This window comes from Cryptomeria japonica, chromosome 8 (assembly GCF_030272615.1).
Source record: "Cryptomeria japonica chromosome 8, Sugi_1.0, whole genome shotgun sequence".
Taxonomy (NCBI): Eukaryota; Viridiplantae; Streptophyta; class Pinopsida; order Cupressales; family Cupressaceae; genus Cryptomeria; species Cryptomeria japonica.
The window spans coordinates 328,001,146-328,026,459 of NC_081412.1; the positions used below are offsets into that span (position 1 = coordinate 328,001,146).

Sequence of the window (25,314 nt, forward strand, 5' to 3'; positions counted from 1 at the left end):
GGGAAATAAAGGCAGACCATAGCGATAAATCAAAGGAAGCAACACCAAGAAACATATCTAGTTACTTTATTATGCATAACTCGTGTTAAATCAACATGTTTGGTTTGATAATTCACTATTCAGCCATACGTTAGGGACCTTAATCAGCGGATTGTTTACAAGATAGTTCAGTATTTGCACTAGATGACGAATAATCAAGAGGGCAACCTGAGTGCGACATTGTGAAGGCTGCAAAGGCTCAATCTAGCATGCTGATATTCTTTGAGGCAGAATAAGACCTACCAAGTCATGCAGATGTACAATTTTACCAAGACATGCAGATGTATAATTTTAAAAGATGTGAACAAAGGTAATAACAATGGATCGTAATTATGTGAAGGCATCGAATGTGAGAAACAAAAAAAAATCTTGGAAAAACACAATTTTAAAAGAAAGTGGCATATCCGTGTTATTAATCTTATTCCAAGAGCAAAGTGATAATTAAGGAGATGGCGAATCTAAACTAGATAATCTACAAATAAAACCATTGTAATGAAAACAAAACCTGATAATTCCCAATGTTGCAATTAATTTATAAATGTAACTCCATCCAGCACTTTTGAAATGTCAGCATTGCAATAAATAGTCTAGAGACCGTTTTAAGTCGAATCTCTGTTAACACACTATTTAAATTATAATTGTCTTTGAAATGATTATGTACATTTGGTATATGATTGAGGACACAATTAATAAATGCATGTTGACTGTCTCATTGAATGCACCTGTACTGTAAAGAATTATAACAGTTCCTCGGAAGGTCTCTTAAGACAACCCATTAATTTTCTGAACCCTGCAAACAATGCCCATTTCACAGGCAAAAGAACTTACCATATGCTACTAGTTCATTTATATGATAGATGGCATATTTTCTATGAATAAGGTAAGGTATAGAATCAACGTGCTCGGTAAAGATGTGAGAAATCTTCAAATTCACACACAACCAACCAAAAAGCATAAAAGACCTCTACTTCACAAATGTCTTGTGATCCCTGCTCATCGGTATAATTATTACACATCCTACTCCAGTTTAATAATTCTTATTGCTTGATTCCTTATCTCACAATTCTTGTTGATTGTTGACTTTAAAAATCATTTTTTGTGGACTAGTCCATATCATCCTCAGTTTCCTCATCATCGTCCTCATCCTCATCATCATCATCTGTTTCTGTACCATGGCCCCAACCTTCATTATCTGTGTCATCCTGATCTTCTTTGGTCTCTTCACTGTCTTCTTGAGGATTGCCCTTCCCAAGTTCTTTTGACTTGGTGAATGATCTGGCATTTGTGTTTGTGTTCAAATCAACCATGCCTGAATTTAGAATCTTTCTTTGAACATTTGCTGCAGACACTGTCTTTGAAGTCACTCGTAGTTTTCCACGGCCAGATCCAGTCATGATACCAGCATTCCTTACATTTGTCTCTTGGTCACTTGCTTGATCCATTTCATCATCGCTCTCACTTTCATGTTTTCCATTTTCTTCAAAAGCATAACCTGCATGCTCTCGTCTAAGATGAAGATTCAACTTATACTCGTGTATGTAGCACTTGTCACAACCCTCATAAGGACAGATAAAGGGGCGATCTGAAGTGACAGTTCCATATGCTGGTATTGAGACTTTCGGATTAACAAACTCCCTCTCAGCTTGAGGGGGTGTCAACTTCACAGCATGAGCCAAATTCTGCAAGGTAGAGCACTTATATTAGATTCATCTATCAAGAACACTCGTGAAAAATCAGAGAAATAATTTCAGGAAATATTTTCCCTTCTTTAACTCATCACATAATGAATTTCTGATGTGCTTGGAAAAAATGTCACTCATCCTGCCAGGATGCAGGGCAACATTTAACAAACAATACTGAATTCATAGTTAAAAGAAAAATCTCAGACACGCCCACACATTAATTTCATGAACATTGATGAACTTGCCAATTCTATAAGATCAAGCATTGCACTAAAGCTCAATAGCAGTGAATCATGTCCACATCTTAAACCAGCTCTCATAACATTGTAAGTTGGCTCCAGAAAGAAAACATTCACTTGGAGTACGTGTTGAGCTATAGAGAGTCATCACCTAAGGAAAGAGATACACAAGCCCCATCATTTAAACGGAAATAGGAGAAAATGGTAAACAAAGTTTATAGTTTACTGGTATCCTGTGGTCACAGTACAATTACCAATTCTAATACAAAATTATTATCAAAAATGGTCCCTTATCCCTTTTTATCTCAGTATTTACTATAAACAGGAACAGGAAAAACTCGAAACAGAACAAAAATTAATGTTCAAATGGGTATGAAACCTGCCTTCTCATGTGTGGATTTTATATGTGCTTTTAACTTGTACTCGTGCGCATAACGTTTTCCACATTCCTCAAATGGACAAATATGATAGTTCTCCTGTGAGTGCGTGCGCATATGTGCTCGCAAGTTAAAATCCAAAGAGAATGCCTGCATGCAATAATCTAGCATCAGATTCCTGCTGATGGAAAACTTATTTATTACAAGAAATTTATAACTAGAAGTTCAAAAACAGGATGGTTTAAGTGCCAATGACTGTACAAATTGAGACTGTGAGTAAACACATCATCCATGAGAGATTTAGTAACCAAGTTGAAGACAGTAAGACAGAATTTTTCAGCTGTGACTACTATGTCTTCTTATGTCCCTTGCATAAGATTTCTTCTTAAATTCTATGCCTTCCTCTTTTTGTAATAGTAAATACCCCTTAACTGTCATTTTCCATGGGCATCATGTTCTACCCTAAGGATACCCATGAAAAAGCCAGCAAATATTTCATTCAGCTGACCCTCGTATGATATAGCATACACTCTCCCCTAAATGCAGGCTTTATTTGCGAAGTAAAATTTTAAACCTACCCCTGACACTGGCAAAAGTTGAAACCATAGAATACTTTTCCTTTAATAATATAAAAACATGTGGAAAAACTCACAAGGGTGTTTCACAATCTCAAAGTAAAAAGTTAAAAAAGCGAAGGGAGTTCCAAACACATCCCACAAGCAGTTATGTTAAACAATATTATATTAAAATGTACTTATCATCCCACAAAAATACTTGGTTTTTTCATCACAATATGATAAGTAATTAATTTTAAGTGATAAAACTAGTACATGTGGCACCATAATTGGGCTATGATATTGCTCCATTGCCTAAGGCCTCTCCCAAAATATCAACCAAATCCAAATAGATCTTTTCGCTCATTTGGCACTTCTTATCCTCAATATTCAACATATGGCACAGACCAAGGATTAAAAACTTGCCGAGTACTTACATGATTCACAAGTAAAATTGCAGGTGAATTAATCAGCCACCTACTAGCAGAAGTGTATGAGTGAGTCCATGGTGGGGACTCACCAGCAAGTACTCAGTTTGTCACACAGAGTCCAGACTCACCATACATAGTAGATCCACAACGAAACATGAATGTGGCAAAAATGAACAGGTTTTGCCTTTTCAAGCAAATGTAACGCATGCAAGTATATGTGTGGTATGTGACTAGGTATGCTCCCCCATACCCCACCCTCTATCACAATAGAGTATGGTCTAGGGGTGCAGCCCACGGACCCTGACTTTGGTTTTTAAAAAGCAAAAAACAAATTAATGTTTTGGGTCCATGTTTTCAACAAATGAAATTTGTAAAGTATAAATAGAAACATATAATTTGTGAAGTATAAATAGAAACATATAAATTCAGTTTTATGCATTTTGTCATCACTATTTAACAAATTTATGCATTCTTAAATGTTCAGAAATTTTGCTGAGTCCAAGCTTTTGAATTATGGCATTGACAACCTTTCATATCCCCACAGTGCCATGTGAAAGCATTTATATGGACTTTGTAAGAGGTTTACTTGAGAGTGGGCATGAAAATGATTATTTATCTGTATAGTAGTTAGAATAATTCAAATACTCAGACTCAACAAAAACTCAAAGATACAATTTTACTTGAACTTTGACGATTCTCATTCAACAAAACTTACTGAGAAATATACTTAAATTCCTCAAAAATATAGTTTTTAAGCAAAATACCCTAAAAACACAAATTTGTAATATAAACATAACATGCAAAAAATAAATTTATAGGGTCATAAGTAGATTTCCCTTCATTTATAGATCAAAAAACGAGTACAATTCACATCATAATGTCATATGATTATAGATTACATATTTGTATTAATATTGTACAAATTTACTCTATGGAAAACATGGGCCTAAAACAATTTTTAATTTCTTCTTTTGAAAAAACAAAGCAAGAGTATGAGGGCAGGGGTTTGGTGCCAAAGACCCAAGGTCTGACCCCAAAAAAAGAAAATTTCAAATTTTAATTCTAAGTTGGCTCCAACAAAAGAATTCAAATTTTAATTTTAAAGAATAATAATATAATATTAATAATATCTTATTAACATTTTCATTTTTTATAGAACAGAATCATAGAATGTTAATAAACACTTTTCTATGAGGATTTATAGTGCCCTAGTTTGCTGACCTGGAGGGGACATGACAATCCAATGAATTATAATGCCTAGATTACAGAAATTTTGCACCTGGAGAATGGTGGTCAAAGTGGAACAACTTTAAGAACACACCTAGCAGAACCACTGGCAACGTGGACAATAATACTGGGCATCAGATATCATTTTTAAATTTTAAATTCTAATCCCTAGTTGCTTTTTCCATGAAGGTCGAGAGTGGATTAGATTCAGCAGTGATTTAAACATGGAGAACAAGAAGGTCAATGAGTTGCATAAAAGACATGCCCACAATTTAAGAATAAAATAGAATACAAATCAAACACTCCACACTTACCCAATAATGCTCTATGTCCTCTTCCTCTTGGGTAATCCAAGGAAAGGACAGCCAATGCACCGTTAAACCTCATGTCTTGTGTTGAAGACATCACGTAAGTTGACTCAACAATATCTTAATGACTTAGTTTTTGTGCAATTCAACCTTTGGCTTTACGAAAAAATGGTGAAAACATCTACATAGGAGCTTATAGTTGGATGCTATCAATCTCTATAGTGACTGGTTTGTGCAAATTGAGGGGACCCCCATGTTCATAAAGGGCTATATCATAGTTGAAAAACTTGAACTCAACAATGACTCGATTGGCCCAAAAAAATTCAAAACTCAGGTCTCGCCAAAAAACTCGGGGACAACTCGACAAATTTATCGAACATTTGAAAATATATAATTTCTTAAAATATTCTTAAAACTACAAATCAATTGTAAATAATTTATACTTATAGCATTATTTACATTTAGTCATTTATAATTTTATAGCTTTAATTTATAGTTTTGTGGTCCCTAGTTGCCCATTTTGTAATGTCCCCTTTTTGGGACATTAGGAAATCCATTAAATAATTGAGTTTAAGTTGTCAAAACATAATAACTTTAAAGACAACTTAATCTAATTATTTATTAAAACGGATTAAAGTGACTTTTTTATGTCAACATCAAATTATAAAAATGACACTCACTTTATTATTGAAAAGAATTCCAAGAGACAGGCAGAGGATATGCAAGGGGTCACAGAGATGTGTTATTAAGATCATGGAGTGGCTCTTTTTTGGCATGCTTGGTTTATGCTTGGTTATTGTTCTCTCTTGGAGAAGTCTGGGAAGCTTTGGCTTTCAGCAGGTTTGAGGACGGAAACCCTCGAGCTTGGAGGCAGTGGATGGAAACCCATTGTCTGTTGGAGATATCATTCAAGTGTCTCACTTTGTGCTTCAGATTCATATTACTGGTTATCCAATCTGACTATAAGTTCTGTGGCTACAACTGGATTTTTCTGTTATTGCTCTACTGAAGTTTTAAAGGCAATATTCACAATTAATTTCAGAAATCTCTATTTCAGTCTGATATTTTATGATTTTCAATATAATTTGTTGGATAAATTGAAATCAGTTGCATGCAAATTGTATGTTAAAATCTCTGTGGTTCATTTGCTAAAAACTGGAACAAATATCCCTAGGGGATATTATAATGTTCCACCAAGTTTCTGGGATGAGGGGACATCGAGATGGGTGGACCTTTTTAAGGGATGGACTTTTTTGAGGCCATCTTGGGGACGGTAGGGGATGGCAAAGGGGACAGCTATATAAAAAATAGGGAAATTTTTTAAAATACAGGTAAATTTCAAAAATTCATATGATAACATTGTAACAATGATAAGGCATTGATACAGATAATTTCAAACAGATAATCAAATTAAATTTTAAAGAAATGCCAACCTTCTATTTACATATCAATAGTGCAGATACCAAAAATACAATGTCCAGCTATACAAACATCAAAACAATATGTCCAGATTGTATATATATGCACACTATGCCTTTTCATAGTTGGATACAAAACTATCAATCTTTGAAACAGGCATTAAAGTACTTAAATTTAACATGGTATAAACAATGTGAAGACTAAAATTGTAAACATTATCATGCAACAAATGTAGAAGCAATAGCATTATCATGCAACAAATTCCTCTATAAACTCTTAACAAGGATTTAAAAATAAATCATAAAACTTAAATAAATAAATAAAATTTTGAAGTTTAGTTTAAAAAAAAACAGCTACAGCAGTAGGGGACAGCTTAATAAATCATTATTTTTTTACATTTGGGGTTTCTACTTCTATTTTTTATAAAACTGCCTGTCTCCTTGTCCACAAGATGTTCCCTACAATTTTTTTTCGAATGGGGATGGCTAGGGGACATCCCTGAGCCATCCATGTGTCCCCGATATGGATACACTTAGAAAAAAACAAAAGGATGTGTCTCGTGAAACATAGAAATAATCACAAGATAATGGGGCTCATGAGAAATAATCTCATTATCAAGAGAACTAGAGAAACAACTCTTATTATATATGTTTATTCATCAAGGGAATACATGAAACATGCATTCATCAATCAACACAGTGGAATACATGCTTAGTGTAGAAATCACTCAAATCAGAAAACTGATTTTAAACTAGAAATAAAAAATAATTCAGCTTTCATTGAACAACCATAGATGTTCAAACAATTGAATTCCACTAAATAGATCCTCTTGTTTAGCTCAAAATAAAATAAATCAATCAATCATATGCAGATCCTACAATACCATACTAATGAACAAACAATAGTTTGCAAAGTCGAACTTGACTAGGACTTGGCAGACCAGAAATTTCTGAATTGGTAAACACTTGGCAACTTAAAAAAGTGCTCAAGTTAAGAAAAAACAAAATTTTATGCAAAATACAGTTATAGAATGTATTGAGTCTTCAAAACGTCGAGGAAGTTTTTTTTTATTAGATTTGAATGCAATAGAGTACAAAACCTGCATCATTGTGGGAATGCAACTATTATGAATTTATGATGATTGCCTTTGATAATTGTTATCATAAATTGCATATCCAAGCAAGTTGCAAATTACAAGATTTTACAATTTACTCTTCCTCATTCTAATGAAGAGTTGAGGAGAGGGTCTAGTCCATGCACTCGGTTGTGACTCCTCACTCTACCAAGAAGGTTGTGCTTGCAACTCCAGCCTAGTCCTAGATGGTAGTGATTCCTTTGTCTCAATGATGTCCTCTAATCCAAAATCTCTTGCATTTGTGGCATGCACACCTCTTTTACAACTTGTTTCTTAAAATTAGCAGCATAGTCCATAGACGAAAAAACTCGCCTAACAATTGCAAGCCTTGCGAGTACTCACAAGGCCTAACCCAGTGCAAGTCACTCACCTAAATACTCAGTGACGAGTTTTTACCTAACTTGCAGTAAGTAAAACCCTAAAAAACCGCATGAAATAGCATAAAAAATGTTAATAACTCGGCACAAAAAAAACGAAAAGGTAGTCGCCAAACACTAAACCTAAAAAATGTGATACATATTAATCTTATTCACAGGTTTCTAGCCGCAACGGAGGAAGATAGATGGGTTTTTGGAGGCACAGGAAAGACAATGCGGTAGGGCACAAAATATTTGTTATACATTCAATTGCCACCAATTACAGGCACAAAAATAATGCATTATCTAGTTACTGGTATTTTGTATGTATGTAGTGACCAGTCGCTTGTCACCAGCTACATTATCAAAAATTAAGGATTATCTGGTATTTTGTCCGATTTGTATTGAAATGTATAATATCCCCTGGGGATATTTGTTCCAGTTTTTAACAAATGAACCAGAGAGATTTTAACATAAAATTTGCTTGCAACTGATTTCAATTTATCCAACAAATTATACTGAAAATCATAAAATATCAGACTGAAATAGAGATTTCTGAAATTAATTGTGAATATTGCCTTTAAAACTTTAGTAGAGCAATAACAGAAAAATCAAATCGTAGCCACAGAACTTACAGTCAGATTGGATAACCAGTAATATGAATCTGAAGCACAAAGTGAGACACCTGAATGATATCTCCAACATACAATGGGTTTCCATCCACTACCTCCAAGCTCGAGGGTTTCCGTCCTCAAACCTACTGAAGGCCAAAGCTTCCAAAATTCTCCAGGAGAGAACAATAACCAAGCATGCCAAAAAAGAGCCACTCCGTGATCTTAAATAACACATCTTTGTGACTCCTTGCACATCCTCTGCCTATCTCTTGGAATTCCCCTCAATAATAAAGTGACTTTATTTTTTATAATTTGATGTTGACATAAAAAAGTCATTTTAATCCGTTTTAATAAATAATTAGATTAAGTTGTCTTTAAAGTTACTATGTTTTGACAACTTAAACTTAGGTTGTATGTGACGAGTTAAGTGTGTAGGTGTGCGTTTACACGCATACTCATTTTTAGTTGCTTTTGTTCATTTGCTTGTTTTTGTTTATTTTCGCGTTTGTGGTTTGTCATTTGTTTAATTTTTGTCTCTTTATTATTTTTTGTTTCCTTTCTTTCTTATTTTTAATTTTTATTTTTTTTCTATTTAATTTTTGGCTCTCTTCTCCTTCGATTCTTCTTCCTCTTTCTTTCCCTTGTCTCTTTTTTATTTTTTACTTTATTTATTATTATATTGTGTTTTTTGGTTCTATTTTGGTTTTTTGTTATTATTAAATTATTTATCCTTGTTTCCCTTTCCCCAACCCTATTTATCCCTTCTTGGACTTCAATTTCATTCATTCTCATCCTACAGCTCTCTCATCCTGATGATGGATCATTGAGTATGATCCGAAACGTTGATGCAAAAAAAAATTACACAGTTGTATCCAGAAGCAAAGACAACAAACTTAAACTTAATTATTTAATGGATATTTGTTAATGACTAAGGTTTCAAAGCCCCTTTCTTAAAAAGCAAAATGTATATTCAAGCATTCCACTAAGTAACCACCTGTGGTTTACCCTAATGAAATGTTTAGAAGTTTACAGAATTCAGATACAAAGGAATAAACAATAACTGAGCCATCAATTCTGGAAATGAATATTACAGAGCTTTAAGTATATATTTGTAAAATAAATTATATTGTCTTGCTTTGGTAAATTTTTAATAATTGTTGTGCAAATTTATGCTTATGCCACAATTATTTCTAATTGCTTACACTAGGGCATGTAGGTTGTCACCCTTGTATAACATTGACACCTGATAACAAAATTAGATTCAGTACAAGCATTTAGTGCAGATCTTACTATCATAACCAGTGGCTGGTCTCCTACTCCAGATTCCTCAAGGTCTGAGTTGAAACTTGAGATAGATCTTTGGTTGCTGAAAAAAAGCTAACTTAAATCAACCTAAAAGTAGGCTCTAAATATCTCGTACAAAAATAGGACCTGTCTAAAAATAGTTAACCTAAAAATTTTATTAGTCTAAAGAATCTAAACAATGTGGAGAAGGAAGAGTGGGAGTTTTGTCTTTCTCTTGGACAAGTTGAACCTTTTCTAAGAAGCTCTTTTTCCTTTCATCTATTCACATAGATGTAACAAGGGGGGCCAATGAAGAGATACATAACCATGCAATCACAAAGTTTTGCAACAAAATACACACGCAAAGTCTAAGGGAGACACAACACACAAAATAGAAAGATATCAGTATTTTATTATATTATGCAAATGAGGATTTACACACTAAAAGAACCCTCAAAATGTGTACTACGCTTGGATTTAAAACAGCTTGGCTCTATGGCCACTACTCAACTCTCAATTCAAATTACCTGCTCTTCACCCTTTTAGCACCAAAACTCCTTGCACCACCAGAATTCAACTTTACCTAACCAAAACCTACAATAACTCTCTTGAGGCTCCATGTTTGTCTTGACACCATCTCGAGACATCACATGGATGAAAATTCAAATTATTCTAGTGCTATGAACAAGCACTCTTCCTATCACCAACTAAAAGAATGTGCCATTCCACAATCAGCTACTTGGTATTAGTCACATAATGCTCCACATGCATTCAAGAATTTCATTGCATATGCAACCCTATCTTGCACACCTCATCCCAACATGCAATCTCCAATTTCTACACAAGATTGCTTTGTGTACCAAACCAATTTGCATGCCAAGACCTATTTTAGGCTCTTGTGCACGTTTACACCTCCATTGCATAGAAACCATTCACTATGTCCTCTTAGAGCCAAATCCCCAAGAACTCCAAGAATAGTCCCAAGTCCCCAACAACTACATGATTGTGGAATAACTAGTATGTTCCTATATCAAACACCCCAAGTAGAAAAGAAGTGAGCCCTTGCTCAAAAGTCAAGTATGAGTCCATGAACCACCCTACTAACCATGAGGCATAATGGTCGATGTTTCACTTCAAAAAAATTCTTCTTTTTCTCTGGCACTTGACCCATACTAGGTCATGAATTGTCCTCCATCTAGCTCTAACATAGTCATCCACTCCTAACCCTCCTATTGCCAAACAATCAATTGGTCATCTTTCTTTGGGCTTTCTCTTCCTTCTCTTCTTTAGTGAATGATTATCCAACAATATTACATCCTTCTCCACCAGGGAAATCTTGTTTGTTTCAATGTTCATTAACGAAAAAATGAGCCCTCATCAAGCATTTCACCTTCAATTGTGTCTTCCTTGAGAAGCCTCTACATATATTGCCCCCTTTTCCTTTGCTTCAATATTTATCCCATAAGACTTCTTGACAATTACACCACAATATTCCACCTTCGTATCTTTGCATGATGCCTCTAATTGGAAACCTTCTACTCTCCATTTTCTGCACTACTTTGCATGGTTCCTCTTATATCACACATAGAATCAGGAGGTACATTGATCCCCATCTTCTTCATCCACTTTTGTTCTACAGGTGTGTGTGTTCCACTACATGCATGTGGTCCTCCATTCATGCCTACTTTGTGCTTGCATATCTCTTTACTACCAGCATGTCACTATGTGCATCATCTAACACATGCAATGGAAGCACATCCACATCTTCTATTGCCACCTCCTTGCAAAAATCTTCATCCTTACAAGGATTAAAACTCCCATCTCCCACGTAGCATCTTCCTTCTCACCCTTTGCTAGTGATGCCATAACACCTCCTTTTGTTGGCTATGACACCAACTCCTCCTCTTGGACCCCGTGTAGCATCTCCTTTGTGCCTTTTTAGATTCTCTACTCTACAACCCATCTTGGAGGTATCTTAATCACCTAGAACCTCCCTAGCTACCCACTATGCAATCCTTTTTCCACAATTTTACATAGGAACCATCTAAGAGTTGTCGTAAACCAAAGCTCGGCTTGAGATCTAATAGCATAGGATGGAGATGCAATTATGGGCCCTAGTGAAGGGAAGCTTGACCATGCAACCACAAAGTTACTTAGAAAAACACAAACAATGTGAGAGAAACATAACACATACAATGGCAAAAAAATCAATACTCTATTACATTAGCTAGATGACAATCTTTTCATTACTAGGACCCATGTAGGGTGCATCACACTCAAATTTGCAATAGCTTGGCTCTATGACCACTATTCATCTCTCTCATTCACTCAGTCTAATGTCCAACCAACTCTAACTCGACTTCCCCTCAACTATGGCCACAACAATCAAGGTCAATTGTATATACTCACTAGGGCATTCAAATTTCTCACTCTTCACCCATTTTGGTAACCAAACTCTTTTCACTACGTAAGTTCAAGTTTACCTATAGCAACAACTTGCGTTGACTCTCCTTTAGCTCCATATCCATTCTAACACACAATCTTGAGCCACAACATGGATGGTGATTCAAATTCTTCTCATGTTGTGTGTGAACTCTCTTCTCTTTGCCAACCAAAAGATTGCATCATCACGCAAGTAGCTCACTATGTATACAACCTTGTCTTCCAAAAACCAACCAACACATAATATCCAACTTCTATGCAACGACCACATTGTGTACCAAACCAACTTGTACAATAAGACTAGCTTTTAGGCTCTTTATGCACTTATACCTTTTCTATACAAACAACATCTTGTGCATCATCTTAGGGTCAAATACCCAAGAACTCTAGGAATAGTGAACCCAATCCCCAACAATTGTAGGATTGTGGATTGACCTAGGATGCTCCAACATAATCTACACTCTAATTAACCCACCAAAGCACAAAATATGAGCATTTCGTTTACCTAGGCTATAAACCTCACAAAAAGATTCATCAACTCCACCATACTATCTAGACCAAAGGAAGTGCCTCCAAAGTTGACTCAAGATTCAACTTTACATCCTCCAAATTATTCTTTGTGAACTTGCAAGAAATGGATGAGCCAAAAAGCATAATGATTTGTCTTCTAGCATACAATTTGTTGATATTCTCTATGATTGTCTTAGTTGTGGCACCTAAAGTTTTATAACCATCTAATATGTTGTTGTCTGTTCTAGAAGAAGGTTCGCTTCTCAATCAACAATGACCTTCAATCTAATTAATTTTCAAGCCCAAAGATGCAATAGCTCACAAGTGACTAGTGACTTTTCTACAAGCGGAAATGTTAATAGCCATGACATCCTTTGATTCTAATATTTGTTCTTGTGCTCCTTTAATTTTCTTCAACTCGTATAACTCATCAAGTAACCTCAACCATCTATCATCAAACCAGCCAATCCACGATTGAATATCCCTACCACATAAAACCAAACAATCTAACTCATTCCTCTACTTGCCTTCCTCAACTCTATGAGGATGATTAAGAACTAGATTCAACCAAAATGGATAGAACAAACAAGCAATATAAGGCCCTCCATTCCCTATTTTCAACCTTTAAGGTTGCCTCTTCTTTTCCATCTTTTAAGACCCTTATTTTAATATTGTTTGCAATGAATTGCAACATATCCATATCACCTTATCTATCTAAAGGCCCCAAATTGGCTTGGATGATCTGAAGTTTAGTAGCTTATATTTGCTGCACATTTTTAGTCACTGGTGGAATGGTTGTCTTAGCAACACCGTGCCCCTCTTCATTCTTTTTTAACCTGGTTTTCTCTTCACCTTTATTTTATCCTTCTCAATAATAACAGAAACAACATCCAAGTCAAGGATCTTGATAGTCAATACCCATCTTTTCCTCACCAAAGGTATCCTAACTCACTCAATGCACTCTCAATCAGATTCTCATAAGGTTCAACTATGGCTGAACTTTCTTCCATAGGTTGAATTGGTTATGGCTGAATAGATGGAATAAATGGAGTATGGGAGGGTGATTCTAATCATGAGGTGGTAATGCAGAGGGTAAAGATTTATCGTTTGATTGGGTAGAAATGGACTAAGGAACAAAGGAACTGGAAGGATTAAGAGGGGGAATGAATGTCGGAACATGAGAAACTAGAGCATGAGCAAGATTAAGGTGTACCTATGGAAGAGGTCTCACACTTTTCTTTCTACACAATTTTATCTTATCGATCTTGACAACATTTGCACTTGTTCTTACTAGGCCCTACAAGCTTGTGCATGCCCTCTTTCTAAGAGTACTGTGTTTGATTAGAGGGTTTTGACACATTTTCTTTTGTTGTCATTGTAGTTTTGTCTACTAACCTTCTTTCTAGAAAGCTCTTTGTCTTATACATAACTACTTTTCTCTTGGGAGTGAGCCACATGAAACCCATATTACCCTATCCAAGAAAATTGGTGGGAGCTAATTAAGTATAATATTCACCCTTGGCCCACTTCTAACTACTCATGTTAAAATTTTAAATTTCACAATTAATTAAACTTTAGCTACCTATGTCTCTCACTTAGCTTATATTTATCTCCTCAACACTCATAGGAATGTCTTAAAAAAACACTTCTCGTTACATCAAAATTTCCATGAAATAGTAATTAGTTTAATTCTTAGCAATTGGCTTTAACCATTTCACTAATGATGAATCTAGTGAAGAGACCTAAAACTTGAAACATTGGAACCTAATCACCAATAGCCATGTATCCATCCCCACTGAAAATGTTTAGAGGACGCAAGAAGGGGTTTCTCACTATGTTGAAAAATTCCCCAAAATGACAAAAAATGCTAAGGGATGCCTAGACATCAATGAACTACCCTAAAAACCACTAGTTGTCACTTGTAGCCCAACCTTTGAAAAAAGAAAATAAAAAAGAAAAAACACAAAAAGGAGGACGTAAAAAGGGTGGTGGGGACCACAAGGGACCCCCCACCCCTTTACGACAAATGTACTAACACCCAAAAAAAACTTTCAAAAATAATGGCTTCTCTTTATAAACCTTGGGGTCCAACATGTAGGCAACCTAGAGGGAAGGTTAGATAGGAATGCGTTAGCCCAAACCAACCCTATTGGATGGTGGAGATGACATGGCAAGGATGCACCAAAGTTGAGGACGTTTGACATTCACCACCTTACATATATTGTCAATTCCTCTACTAAGGAATTGGTCCATATACAACTTCATTCAATCAATCAAAAGGAATAGGCTTACCTATGAATGAGTAGGGAAGTTGGTGGTTGTGCATAGTACCTTGCAATTTCAAGATCAACAAACTCCTAAGTATCAACAAACTCCTACTACACAATGGGATGTTGATCTCAAAGGTGCAACACAAATTGATGAGAAGGCATAAAAGGGATTGGTTAAGGTTTGATTGGATGAGGCAATCCGTGGCTTGAATTCAAACAATGCTTTTGATTTAGCCTTAGGCGATGATGAGGCAAAGCCATAGCAGAAACAGATCTAATTGTCTACATTTTGTCATTTTGTATTGTAGCCTTTCAGCCTTTTCATTTCGTTGTATTTGCACATTGATAATGAAAATTCAAGTGATCAGGCTTGAAATGTTGTTAATTTGTGACTGAGGAAATGACTTGCGTCAAGTCTGCACCTATAAATTTAACCCAAGGTGATAAAAAATGGATCTAGGGATCAAGACCAAATCTGCAGGATGTAGTGATAAAAGGGAATTAACATGTGTTAATTTAATTCAAATTCAAAAGTAAATCTTGCCAACTCCCTCTTATTAGTCATTGTAAGCCGACTTAGTTCACATTTGTGTTAATTTATGTGTTTGGTTTTTGTATTTAAGGATATTCATTTATTTTAGAACCATCTAGAGAAACTATTGAGCACATCTAGAATTCCATTTGGAAAAGGGTTAAAAAGCAATTTATCAGCATTATCAGAGAACTATGTCAGCACACAGCATCTTAGGTTTATTGCACATTTGCTTGTTGTCTTCAATCTTTTGCTGTCACAACCCCGAATTTTATCAGACATAATTATTATTAATATTTTGGACATATGGTGACATAACTAGAACAGTAATTAATCTATATTGACGGTTGACTTTATATTTATATTAAATTTGGATTATAGATCAATTACTTATGATGTTTATTTAGAAATATATGATAAATTTGACGATGAATATTGATTTGTGTATACAGATATGCTGATGTAAAATTGAGTTGATGGCGGGTGTGAAGACGAGAACATGGTTGAGGTAGAGGTTGGCTAGCCTTCTGGCAGTGGTCAGCATGGTGGAATCTATTCATACACTCACATAGTTCATTATGAATGCAAGCTTGATTTGAATGATTAACTATTATTGAAATGCGAATCTATTTTCCTTTAGTAGTTTGATTTCAATTATGCATGCTTGATTAAAAAATGAATGCTAACCAAACAATGTTTTGAGAATTTTATTTTATTTTTGCTTGGTTAGATGGAGATATTTACATGATTAAATTGATGATTTAATTGAAAAATATAATTTAAAATAGACAGCTAGAAATCTTTAAATATTTTACAAATTTGAGATCAAGAAATAACAATGGGTTGTATCTTGTTAGAATTATTAAACTTAATTAAATTAGCTTAAATTTTATAAGTTTAATTTAGATAGAAACAGAAATTAAATGTATATGTATTGTTTTAAAAAAACAAATTATTATTTGACTAATTACTAATATTAAATAATATTAGTAAACAAATAAAAAATAGAAAATATATATTGCCCTCTTCATGCATTTCCTATGTTAGATTCTTTTCATGTTTAAGTCATACATGAGAGTTAGGAGTCATGTCATTCTTGTTTCAAAGAGTTTTTCACACAATTCTTGTTTGGGAAAACAAAACACTATTCGTATGATGAGAAGTGTCACACCATTCTTGTTTTGGGGAGCTGAAGTTTTTTTTTCTATTTATGCAAAGAAATTTTATAGGAAGAGAGCTACAAATTACAACAGTATTTTCTTTTCTTTTGCATACGGGAATGGGAATGAAAATTATGCCATTTCTTGTTTTGGGGTCTTTCTTTATTACAAAAAACAAATGTTGGCAATTGGGGAATCTCAATAGAGAATTTTCATCTTAAAAGACTTGAACAGTGAAGGGAGGACTCCTGACTCCTCTGTTCTGGAAAATAATAATACCATTCTGTGAAAATTTTGGGAAATACAGAGAAATTTCTCTGAGTTGAAAAGTTTTGGTGAAGGAAATTGGAAAATAACATTTCCAGGCACATCTCTAACGGTGAAGATTCCAATCCAGAGTTTCAAACACTAGTTCAGGGAGTGGTCAACAACCTTCTTGTTTTTTCAGGGGTCTCTATTATTCGGTTAAGTCTCCTTGATTCTTGCCCAATTTCATTGGCCTTGTGATTGTGTTCCGGTACATCTAAAAAAAAATTATTTTTTTAAGTGAAATCACCTGTCACGTATTAGAAAGAGATAGGGACTGTTTTCCGTGACCATTATAAGTCGATCCAAACTCATCCAGGCATCTTTGAAATTCTTTTATTCTTTCACTGATCTCCTTACCATTTGCACCTCATCGCATCTGCTTCTGGGCAAACGATGTTGGATTCAATTTTATACCAGCCATTTGCTTTGTTTGAAAGCCTTTTTACATTTTGTTTTGTGAATATTCTTAGATATTTCTCAAAAGCAATTCTGACAATAACATTTAATAAAAAAAATCATCTTTCATTATGCTTTGATGAATTAGTATGTTAGATGCATCATGCTACACCAGATTCCATCCTGCCTACCAGTTCTAGATTGCTAGTTACCTCGTGCAGGGTTGGGTATTCTTCTGGTTGAGAAGAATTCCAAGGAAGCTTATGCTTCGTGGTTGGGCAGAAACAGCACCTGAATCGTGTTCTCAACTCATAGGTTGCAGGTGAAGGAGAGTTTGTGGCAACCAGAGACCTTACAACCTTTTATATCATTTTTTTTTAATGTCACGAGATGGGCAAAATGTCTAGGTCACAAGAAAATAGTTGAGTGTTTAAACTTTTGTGAAACCTTTTATTGTAATATCCTTATGGAAGGTTGAGCTATGTAAATATAAGGAGATGAAATTATCCTTTATGTTTTATTAATGACTCATTGGAGCAAATTATGGAAATTATGAATTGAAAATTTCTAATCTTACATTTGGTTATGGAATTTATTTTATGGATTTGTACACATCTTTACATTTGCTCAAAGCCATGAAGCCAATACATTAAGGATCTAACCAAGGAAAACTTGACCCTTGCAACTGAACGGATTCCCCAAATGTGTTCCTAAACACCACCTGTTCTTATGCACATTCAAACAGCAAAAATTGAAGCAAAGCAAATTCCAACATTCAACGGTCTGTTGTTTCACATATGCAAGTTGAAGAGCACACAGTTATACTGAGAGGGGGGGGGAATCAGTATAACAACAAATTTTACCAATTTAAACTTTGTCAACTTCAATCACAAGTATATAACTTATCTCATTAACATATTCATCGCATACCAACATTCATATGTGATCTAACTAATATGAACATAAATAGAACACAAGATATATATGTGGAAACCGTTACGGGAGAAAACCACCGTAAAATCAATGCTTTTATACAATTCTTCTTTTACAATGTTTGTAGGCACCAACCCTACGTTTGTGAGCACCAACCCACTAGAAGCACCAACTCCCAAATCTAATATTGTGAGCACCAACCCCCACTTTAGAATTCGTGAGCACCAACCCACTGCACATAAATCTGATTTTCCACCTTGACAATGTTGCTATAACAACAGATGATGGATCCACTATTTAGCATAACTCTCTTCCACAAAACTGCTATATTATCTTCCACAAATCTGTTATGATCTCTTCATAAATCTGTCATAATTTCTTCTTCAGAAATCTTCTATGAACTCCTCCACCAATCTGCTATATAAGTTACTTATTGATTTACCACAATATCTTCTATGAAGTCTTCACATTAGCTTCAAATCTGCCAATAGTTTGTTCACAATTTAGTCACAAGAATTACACAAATCATTCAATATATGTTCTATCATCTTCTTCTATATATTCATCATTTGTGAGTTAATTTATCTTGTATACTATCCTCTTTCAAATCTGCATATTTATATCCATATATCTTCTTATGTATATGATTAATCTTCACACACACCCTACATGCAGCACACTACTCACATTCTTCTCCACACTTCACACGTACCACATCACTATGTTGATAGATCTCTTTTATATATTCATTACTACACACTACTATTCTCTATATATTTCTTCAAAACAATTTTAATCCATTTTATATCTCTCACCAAACCTTTCATAGGAAGGTTGTAACTTTCCAATATACCCATCGGTTGTGACTCTTAATAAAACAATAATCATATCGTTTGAATTGTTGAAAATGTAGCTAGGTCGTATCCCTTGATTGGGCCGACCTGGCTTGGTAAATTTTAATGTGGCCTTCGGCCTTAAAATTTATTGTTTAACTGGGCCTATTTGGGCACACCTAACTTGTAAATTCAATAGGTCAGGACCTATTAATATGTTAACTTGTAAAGTGTTATTGGTCAGGTCCTAACCGATGTAACTTGTGATATTGGTCTGACCTTATAATGGCGAATGTAACTTGTGAATTTGTAATTTGGTGCCAAAGCCGACCTAGGCATAAGGGTTAAGGGCATGTATATAAAGGAAGTGACTTGAGGTCACAAGATATATAACTCAAGCGAATATCATCTGCCGTAATGTGATCTGCTCTGCTCCAAAGATCAGCGAACTACATTCTGAAGTCAGTGAACTCAGTCACAAAGTCAGTGATCTGTTCATAGGTGCCAGCGAATCCCATCTAGAGATCACATTCAGTGAGTTATCTCCCTAGCTGCAATCAGCGAGTTTGTTCTGCACATTATCAGCGATCTAGGACAGCAAATTAACTTGGATAATCATCCAAGTATAGCGAATTCTTGTTGAGAAGTGGAGGACATTATGCCAGGTTGACAAATCATCTTCAAGGGCTGGCGAACCCTTGCTAAGACAGTGAATTGATAAAACCTTCGGTATACCGTGGCACCTACAACAAGATAAGTTGTTCTTGTTGTCCAAGTTGTATATCTGTCATTGAGATTGGTTCAATATAACCTAAAATATTAGTTGCTGGATTTTTCACCTCCAAGAGGGAGGTTTTCCCAGGGTATCATCATGTTATGTGCTTACTTTACTTTGCATTCTTATTTTCTGTTAATTACTGCTAATCTGATCACAAAAAACTAACATGAATTACTTAATAGATCTCCCTATGCTTTATTGAACTTGTTCCCTTAAAGCACGATCATTAGTTAATAGATCTTCTTATTTGTTTGAACATTGACTATGCATCTAGAAAGTTATGCCTCCTTCCTTGCAATAGTTCGCTGCCTTTTCTTTGATAATTTATATCCTTTTGAGACTAATCTACAGCGCTATCTGTAGTGTAATCAGTACTTCTTGTAATGTAATTACTTGCTATTCGCTGCAATAGATTAATTCTCATTCTTTAAACAATGCATATTAATAAATGTCTGATCGCTGCTATATAATCTGGATAAAAAGGCCTGTCATATATCAAAAGTTTATACTTTGATAGCTGGTCAAGGACTCCCGTATCACTGCTTGAAGTCGCTGCTTTAATTAATCTTTAAGTCACTGTTTTTTAATTGTTGATCAAACATGATTCACGTCTTAATCACCTGTAGTCACTGTCTTCTATAATTTTTGCCCATATTCAACTTTCAAATTCGACCATCTTCACTAATCTGAAAATAGATACTCCTCATGAAGTCGCTGCTCTATAAGTCGGCTACCATGTCTACATGCTTAATTGGCTATTCCTTTCCACTGTCCAAACATTACCACATAGATACTTTCACTTAGTTATTTGTTTCCTTATGCTATCCACGGCTACACTAGAAGAGCATTCAATTTATTAATGAACTCTCTCCAGTGCTCAACCTTTAATTATCTCCACACTATATCATTGTCTCCATGAAGTCGCACAAATGGAAGTCGCCACTATTTGACCTTGCTGTTGTATATTTATAAATCTTCAAACATTGCAATCTTCATTTTAATTTTGTTTGTTATGTGAGTTGCTGTATATAAACCCGTGCTTACATATACTTTCAAAACTGTCTTATATTATTCTTCAATGCTATTTCCAGATGTCATTATGATCTGCACAGGAATAATGTCTGAATATATATCTGTTTTGATCACTGCATACAATTTGTTTGCTGTCATTCAATTCTTTGTAGCCATTGTCTTTTCTTAATCATTGCTCATATTTGAAATAATCGCTGCATCATTATGAATTGATTGCAATGCATATCTCATACAGTCGCTGCCATAACCATTCAAATAAATCATTCATTTATATAAAACGCTGCATCATCGTTGTTTTCTTCCACACTTGCTTATATTAAGTAAGGTAATCATAGCTATTTACTTTTTTTGTCTTGTATGCATCTTCGGTTAATATGAAGCCTTTGTCTTTAATAAATTTGCTGCCTTATAATGTAAGTCATAGTCATAGTTTGTTTTCTCACATTTGACATTGATGATAGTCTTGTACCTAACATTATCTTCTTACCTTTTACATCAATAGCACAACTTTACCCCTTTCACATCAATGACAATAATTCCAACAATTACAATTTAGTTCTGCACACAGGTTCAGATCCGCACTTGCAGCAATCATGTCAGCACTCGCATACATGATCTGGAGCAAAATCCTAGAATATAGCCAGAATCAACTTCTGACATCTGTCACAGCAATTCTTCATTATCAAATTTTGAACTAAATATTGCACTTAAGTTATTCTAGTATCCATATTTAATTCGATAATTTCAATTATCAGTTCAAGCTCACAAATCCTAGGGCTTTTATCATTGAATAATTATTTGTCTTTGGTAAATTGTTTTGAAAAATACATCAAGCACTTTATTTTCATTACAGTAATACACATAGATGGAAGACTCGTGGGACTCGCCACGGACTCACGAGTCCATTGGCAGGCCAACTCGACTCGCCAAGGACTCGCGAGTCAAGTCCTGGCAAGTCTTAACAAAAGACTCGCGAGTTTTTCACAAGGACTCGCACGAGTCCTAAGTCGGGACTTGCGAGTCCGACTTAAAGACTCACAACGCACAAAAGCACGCCCAACAAAAGAGGTAAGAACACGTCAAAAAATTATCTAACTTTTTTTTTGTCAAGTCAATCTCATTCTCTTCATCAGTCACATTTCAATATGTCTTTTTCCTTTCTTATACTTGAAGTTATATTTCATGTATATACTTGCAGGATATTTGAGAGTGGTTTCAGATCTCGAGGAGTTAAAATGCAAATTCTAGGTTTTGATCTTTTAAATTTTCAGACTTAGTCAAATTTCAGTAATTAGTAGGCTCTTGTTAGCATTCTCTCGCTCTCTCTATCTCACTCACTTTATCTACCCCGAATTTTAGACCTATCTATCTCCCTATCACTCTTCCTCTATCCCATCTCTCTACCACTCTCTATCTCACTCTCTACTCTCTCCCCCAAGATCTAGACCTATCTCTTTACCCCTCTCTCTCTCACCCTCAAACCCTAGCAAGTGGTGCTACCCTCAAAGTAATTTTTAATACAAAAGTATTTGGTAAATAACTAATTAAATTAAAAGAATGATCAACAAACCATTTATAGGAAACAAGGCACGATGTTTCTATTAAGAAACGATCGTCAGAATTAGAAAGAATCTAATATGTACAAAATATACAATATTGACCATTAAACAAAATAGAAAGAAATATTACGAAGATATTATGCCAGCACCCTCCCTTAATGGTCAATCTGTCTACTACACCAAGTAGCCCCCTGAACGCAACAAACTTATCCGGATGTAGAGACTTGGTGAGGATATCTGCAATCTAGTCCTCAATAGGAACATACTGCAAATCCACAGATCCATCTTCAACCAGCTTACGGATGAAGTGACAATGAAGCTCAACATGCTTGGTCCGCTCATGGAAGACTGGATTTTTGGCAAGTTTCAGCACCCCTTGATTGTCACAGAAGAGGGGTGTACGACCGGCTTGAGACAGTTGGATGTAGGAGCTGTCATGAAGCAAGATATGGAACTCACTGCATAGTTCAGATCAGGTCTAGTGGAGGTGAGATAGATTAAACTGCCCACTAGTTGCCTGAAATTGGATTCATTCTCAACTGAAGAACCGGATTTGGCCGACAACTTCAAGCCTTTCTCCATAGGTGTAGATGCAGGTTTGCAATCCTGCATGCAGAACTTGTCTAACAGAGCCCTGGCATATATGGACTGAGAAATGAAGATGACATTAGATTGCTGCCAAACCTCAACACCTAGGCAGTAGGGCAGAAGCCCAATGCCGGTCATGTCAAAAGATTGGCATAAACTTTGCTTGATTCCCTGAATCAAAGATGTCGAACTGCCAGTGATGATCTAATCGTCAACATAAATAACCAGAATGATGATATCATTGCCAGTAGTCTTGCCATACAAATTTGAGTCAGAAGGACTCCTCTGGAAACCCTGATCTATGAGGTACTTATCAATTTTCATGTACTATGCCCGAGGAGCCTGTTAGAGGCCATAGAGTGCTTTCACCAGTTTGAGTACCTGGTGTTCTTTTCCAGCAACCTTGAGTCCAGGAGGTTGCGTCATGTAGACCTCTTCCTGTAACTCACCATTCAGGAAGGCACTCTTGACGTCCATTTGATGGACCTTCCAACGACACTGAGCTGCCATGGCTAGGACTAACCTGATGGTGCTCATCTTTGCAATCAAAGCAAAGGTCTCCTCGTAATCAATGCCTTCACACTGAGAGAAGCCTTTGGCAACAAGACGAGCCTTGTACTTATCTAAAGTACCATCAGCCTTGTATTTTACCTTATAGACCCATTTGCATCCAATGGGTTTCTTCCCTGGAGGATGATCGGACAAAACCCAAGTGTTATTTTTCAGCAAGCTTTGGTGCTCAGTTGCCATAGCTTGTTCCCACTCAAGTATCCCTTTCGCCTCTGTGTATGTTTGTGGTTCATACACACTGTGAATGTTGGCCATGAGAGCAAAATTGACATAATCAAGTTGCTTGCTCTTCTTCTGAGCAGTTCTACCTTCAATGAGCTCATCATCATGAAGATCAACAAGTGTCTTAGCCCACCATTTAGGCCAGAGAGTAGAAGTGCCAACATCAGATGCAGGAGGTGGAACAGGATCTGATTCATCTAACAGAAGATCAGATGAATCCTGAGGAAAGTTAGGTGGTGCAGCTGCGTGTCTAGGTGCTCCTGCAGGAGAAGGAACTAGTGTAGGTGCAGGTGCTAGAGCCCTCCCATCCGGTGGACCTAATGGAAGACAGACACCCAAGTCTGAAGCCTTCAAAGGCTGATCCTCAGAATCCACAACTGGAGGAGCTGAAATGGCCCTCGTTCCTCATCAAAAACCACATCACGACTAATGATGATACGATCTGTCTCAATGTCAACCAGTCGGTAGGCTTTGTGATAATCATTGTAGTTGGTTAGCATGAGTTTCTAGCTCTTGGCATCCAACTTGGTGCGCTTAGCATCAAGGATCCAAACAAAGGCAGTGGAACCAAAAACTTTTAGGTGACTGATTCTGGGCTTGCGGCCTGACCAGGCCTCTTCCAAAGTCCTCTTCTTTACAGCCACTGTAGGAGACCGATTCAGAAGATAGATTGCAATATTAACTGCTTCAGCCCAAAATTTCTTCTGAACACTCTTATGTTCAAGTATACACCGGGCCATTTTGGTAATCGTGCGGTTTCTCAGCTCAACAACACCGTTTTGCTGAGGGGTGTAGGGTGTAGTGATTTGGCACTTGATGCCATGTTGTTCATAGAAATAGGAGAAAGTAGAAGAACAGAATTCTCCCCCATTATCAAACCGAAGAGTAATAATATGATTACCAAACTCTTTTTCTACTAATGCTTTGAACTTTTGAAACACAGCAAACACTTTTGATTTCTGATAAAGAAAATACACCCACATTTTTCTACTAAAATCATCAACAAAAAGTAGAAAATAACTGGACCTAGTAACAAAAGGAGTAGCCATAGGTCCACAAATATCAGCATGGACCAGTTGAAGTACCTTAGAAGCTCTCCAGGAGTCGCCATCTGAAAAGGGAGTCTGATGTTGTTTCCCAACCTGACATGCTCCGCAAACTCCGAGGTTTTGGGTCTAGATCTCTGGCAATCTGATGACAAGATCTTCCCGAACAGGCTGAGAAAGATAGTGCACATTAAAGTGCCCATACCGTTGATGCTAGAGTGTACTAACAAAGGAGCGCTTGGCTGCCATGGCAAGCTCCTAAGAATCACCTGAGTCAACTAGTCTGAAAAGACCATGATCCTCAAGACCCACAGCAACAGTTATCTAAGTCTCCCGATCAATGGTACTGCACTGATGTGAACTGAAGGTCACGTCGAGCCGAGGAGAATGTCTCAGAATTTGGCTGACTGAGAGAAGGTTGAGTTCCATTCTTGGAACATAGTACACATCAAGGAAAATTAATTTCCTC

The 25,314-nt window shown here is 35.9% G+C and overlaps 1 protein-coding gene across 4 annotated transcripts in view; it reads right to left on the reverse strand.

Moving 5' to 3' along the window:
- Positions 1–545: 545 nt before the first annotated feature.
- The window catches only part of LOC131061513 (zinc finger transcription factor YY1), a 50,312-nt gene continuing 25,543 nt past the window's right edge, over positions 546–25,314 (reverse strand). For 2 of the 4 annotated variants that reach the window (XM_057995233.2, XM_057995234.2), the window contains exons 5-6: positions 2,344–2,487; positions 546–1,718 (exon numbers count right to left, since the gene is read on the reverse strand). In XM_057995233.2, coding sequence (XP_057851216.1) covers positions 1,143–1,718; positions 2,344–2,487 — 720 coding nt within the window. In that variant the 3' untranslated portion in view covers positions 546–1,142. The remainder of the gene's footprint in view (positions 1,719–2,343; positions 2,488–25,314) is intronic. The other 2 variants (XM_057995235.2, XM_057995236.2) reach the window with 1 other exon arrangement.